The 4,098-nt window shown below is 39.8% G+C and overlaps 2 protein-coding genes across 5 annotated transcripts in view; both read right to left on the bottom strand.

Annotated features, from left to right (window-relative positions):
* Positions 1-901, bottom strand: part of LOC112524943 — a 2,682-nt gene extending 1,781 nt beyond the window's left edge. The window contains exon 1 of the mRNA XM_025134884.1: positions 4-901. Coding sequence (XP_024990652.1) covers positions 4-901 — 898 coding nt within the window. The remainder of the gene's footprint in view (positions 1-3) is intronic.
* The window catches only part of LOC112524564 (E3 ubiquitin-protein ligase RING1-like), a 14,622-nt gene extending 10,842 nt beyond the window's left edge, over positions 1-3,780 (bottom strand). For 3 of the 4 annotated variants that reach the window (XM_025134438.1, XM_025134436.1, XM_025134437.1), the window contains exon 1: positions 2,671-3,780. In XM_025134438.1, the coding sequence (XP_024990206.1) occupies positions 2,677-3,780 (1,104 nt within the window). In that variant the 3' untranslated portion in view covers positions 2,671-2,676. Of the gene's footprint in view, positions 1-2,455 lie in introns of those variants that run through there. The other variant, XM_025134439.1, reaches the window with a different exon arrangement.
* Positions 3,781-4,098: the final 318 nt, after the last annotated feature.

The following is a 4,098-nucleotide window of genomic DNA, read 5'->3' as shown; positions in this document are numbered from 1 at the left end:
AACCCCTTGGAGAGTTCACCATAAAGTTAATTATGTCTTTTTGGACAACCGAATCACGCCATCCATCCGATAAAATAGAGCCACCTTTTTGGGCCCATTCCTTTTTATGTTCCTTTACTTCTTCTTCAACGGTTTTTACTTCTTGGTTGAGTAAAAGAACTCTTAGCTCATACATGCTTGGTGGTTTCATTCCAGGGCCAAATTGGCCAATAGCTTCAATCATTACACTAAAGCTATCATAAGTAGCGGCATTAAAAGGAATGTCGGCATCATAAAACCACCTTGCTATTTGCGTACAAGCTTTATCCCTTAACTCCTTCCGAACCACCGCATTTATGGTTTGTTGTATCCCTCCTTTTCCATCTTTTTTACCTTTGATCACGTCTTCAAAATTAGGAGTGAAGAACCTATCTAGGGGACCTTTTTGTCTCGGTCTTTTTCGTGTGGGCACCTTACCACTACCACCTTCTATTTCAACACAGTCATCGTCCTCTTCACCAAGATCATGATCATCCGAATGCAAGTAACTTGAGTTCATTAAATTCTCCACCTTCGCTACTTCTTTTTTCTGCATATAAGACTTTATTTCTTCTTTTACATGTTCTGAACAATTTGGACAACTAGTAACAGCTGATAGACCTCCAATAAAATGCCATTTTAAACGATATACACCACCCTTGACTACTTTACCACAAAAGTGGCAAGTGAAATTGTTCCTACATTTAGGATCTTGAGTTCCATATGTTCTACCAGGGTCACCTGATGAAGAGTTTGAATTTGAACTCGCAATAGGTTCCGATTCCGACATTCTGTAAGCTGATCGACTTCTGCTGGTATCGACTCTGTTGGTATCGACTCTGCTAGTATCGACTACTGCTGCTGGTATCGACTCACGTCGCATTTTAATTGAGACTGCTGCTGGTATCAACTCACATCGCGTTTTAATTGATATGCGATGTTGGTATCGACTGCTGCTGGTTCGACTACTGCTGCTGGTATCGACTACTTCTACTTCTTCGCTGTCGGCTTCTTCTATTAGGTCGCTAACAGTCTCACTCACGTTCTATTTTACTTAACTAAGAAGCCCAACTAAAAAGCCCAACTAAATACTGAAAAAGAGAGCCCAAAAAAGCAACATACATGATGCGCTGATGCATAAGTGATGCACGCATCGTGTGATGAGTAGGTGATGCGATCACATCATGGAATCGCAACGCATCAGACTCTTTGATGCGTTTTCTTCAGCGCATGACAGTGCATAATGCACGCATTTTTAAACCAAGTCCATCCACTGTGCTCACTACATGTTTTAAATCAGTATGGATATGTTTGTTTCTCCTTAAAATTTGCGCCAAGCCTCGTATCATACCTTATGTCATATCCCATGGCACATGCCATTGCTACTCTGGACCGACTTTCTAGACAAGGCACCAAACCTCTATTTTCGTCTACCTCTATGGTCTTAAAGCATCGGTGTTATTGATTTATCACAATACCTATTCATCCTTCCCGTTGTGCTGAATATACCTTTGAATTGACCACCCCTCCTTATACACGAAATTCGTTCTGAACAAAGTGTTCCCAGCACTATGTGCTTCAAAGAGTTGTTGACACATAGGACTTAATAACATTCCCCTTAAACAAACTAAAGTTCTCAAAGATTATATCAAGGACTTCAACTGAAGCATAGTGGTGATGATTATGTAGATGTAGCGAAAAGATTATGAGATCACAAATGTATTATGTAGTTCACTCGCAAAAAGATCATACAACGTAGTAAATCTATTTCGCACTCCAACAAGGAAATGTAAAAAAGAACCTTGTCAAAACACACAGCACAAAAGCAAGAACTGAGAAAACCAATCTACTTGTGCAATAATATTAGTGTTCCCAAATTCTTGCATATTGATCTATTCATGATATGCTTTCATTATTGTAACTAATTTGGTAATCTCCGAGTAATATGATACAAAGATGGCTACCTATCGATGTTATTGGTTCAGTGATAAGGCATGACATGTATGGAAGATAGAGAAGTAAATTTTTAAGTATATAAAAACAATTTCAAATGTGCACTTCTGCTTTATTGTAAAAAGAATTCCAAGACCATGCATTATTACATTTGTTTAATTATTTAGCGATCACTCACCTCGAACCAAGTGTCTCATTGCATTTCTACGAATTAGAATTTAATGTCGAAGAAAATCAAGATTTCGTAACTTATTACTTAGATTAGATTGATGATGCCATCCCCATCTCTTACATTGTTAGAAACCAACAGAACGTTCAATGAGAGATTGTGTAAAGTTCTATCAACTCAAGGCTAAAGCCTTGGTAAATTTAAGTAGTACTTCCATGGATGTTACCTCTCCTTTTATTTGAGCATCACATATAACGAACTAATTGCATTAGTTTTGACCAAATTTTACAACAACTGTGTGCATTACACATAATGAGGTTCAATATTACTTCTTGATATAAAATTCATGCCTTCTAAATCAATAGAACAAGAACCCAGTCCTTTACTTAAGTGAGAGCAATCAACACTGGTTAATAGATAGAATAAAAAAATCCAGGATATACTTGTTTCACTCATCTATAACCTATCATATAGCACATATAATGGGTCTAAGTACCTGACTACAAGAAAGTAAGCAGATTTATACCAACCTGTCTTTAGCCAAGATCTTCTTGTCTATCCTGACCACCACTTCCCGAGTTGGAATGGCCTGAGTTGCTGTTCCCTGCTCCACTATTGCTTGTCTCAGCAGATGCGCCAAATCCAGTAAAAGGCCAAGGCAAGCTTATCCTAAACCTCCTCTCCGTATTACTTGGGGTCTCTGGATTTTCTTGAGGATCACCACTGACAGAGGCCGCCCCTGACCGTGCAGCACCCATATTACGACCACCACCAGCAGCAACAGAGCCTTCACAAGACCTGTTCTCATATTCCGGGTCATCAGTGGGCAACTCAAAGCGACAAACAGGACAAGAATTATGCAGCTCCAACCAAGGTATGATGCAATCCTGATGATAAACGTGCTTACACGGCAATTGCTTCGCCTCCTCATGTAGCTCAAAGCTATCTTTACACACCGCACAATCAGAATAATCTGATTCCAACAAATCATCAGTAATCTTAATGCTAGGTAGGTTCCGAACCACTGACTTTGACGCAGGGGGGGTGCCATAACGATTAGGATCGTTCTCAGCGAGCTGTTGAATCAGTTGCTCTAAACCCGGACCAATAAAGTAGTCTCCTAGATTCGCAGGGAGATGAAACCCCGACGGATCACCATCACTATTGTTCTCGATAACAAACTGGATGTTGGCGCCACCTGCCCGTAAGGTACTGAGATAATTCTGAAGGAATGCAAAGGGATTGAACTCACCGGGATTCTGGAAACTTCCAGATCGTGAAAGAGGGCCACCAAAGAGAGCAGAGAGATCCGTAGGACTCTGAAAATCGTCAGAAGCAGCGCCGGAGCCACGGGACGTAGTGGAGAAGACAAGGGGAAAACCAGTGGAGAAAGGGGTGAAAGGAGAATCATCGTCAAAGGCAAGAAAAGGATTCGGTGTCGTCGAGCTAGGGTTAGGGTTTTCATATTCTTCAAGAAAACCACCGCTACAATCGGGGCAAAAGAGTTCGGATGAGACGGTAGGTGAAGGTCTAATGGAGACCGTGTGGTTACACTGGTAACAGAAGTATAATTTAGGCGGTGCACCGTGAGTGTTCCCGCCGCCGACGCCATCGCCGCCGCTATAGACTCCTTGAGACATGGCGTTGATGCAATATGAAAAGGGGAAAATGAAAGAGAGTCGCGACGCGTTTAAGTAAGGGGGATTCTAACCCCGCACCTGCTACCCCAAAATCCCCACCCCTCTTACACTAAAGACAACAAAAGACAAAAAAAAAAGACAAAAGTTAAATATTTTTATTTTTAACCTTTTAATATTTTAATTTTTAACCCTAATTTTTTTATATTTTAACTTTTAACCCTTTATTTTTTTAACATGTTTTATATTATTATTAATTAATAAAATATTAATAATACATATTAATGAAATATTAATAATACATATTAATAAAATATTAAT

This window comes from Cynara cardunculus (assembly GCF_001531365.2).
Source record: "Cynara cardunculus var. scolymus isolate 2C chromosome LG 13, CcrdV1, whole genome shotgun sequence".
NCBI lineage: Eukaryota > Viridiplantae > Streptophyta > Magnoliopsida > Asterales > Asteraceae > Cynara > Cynara cardunculus.
Note: the sequence above shows the minus strand (reverse complement) of the source record. Positions and strands in the feature narration are given on the sequence as shown.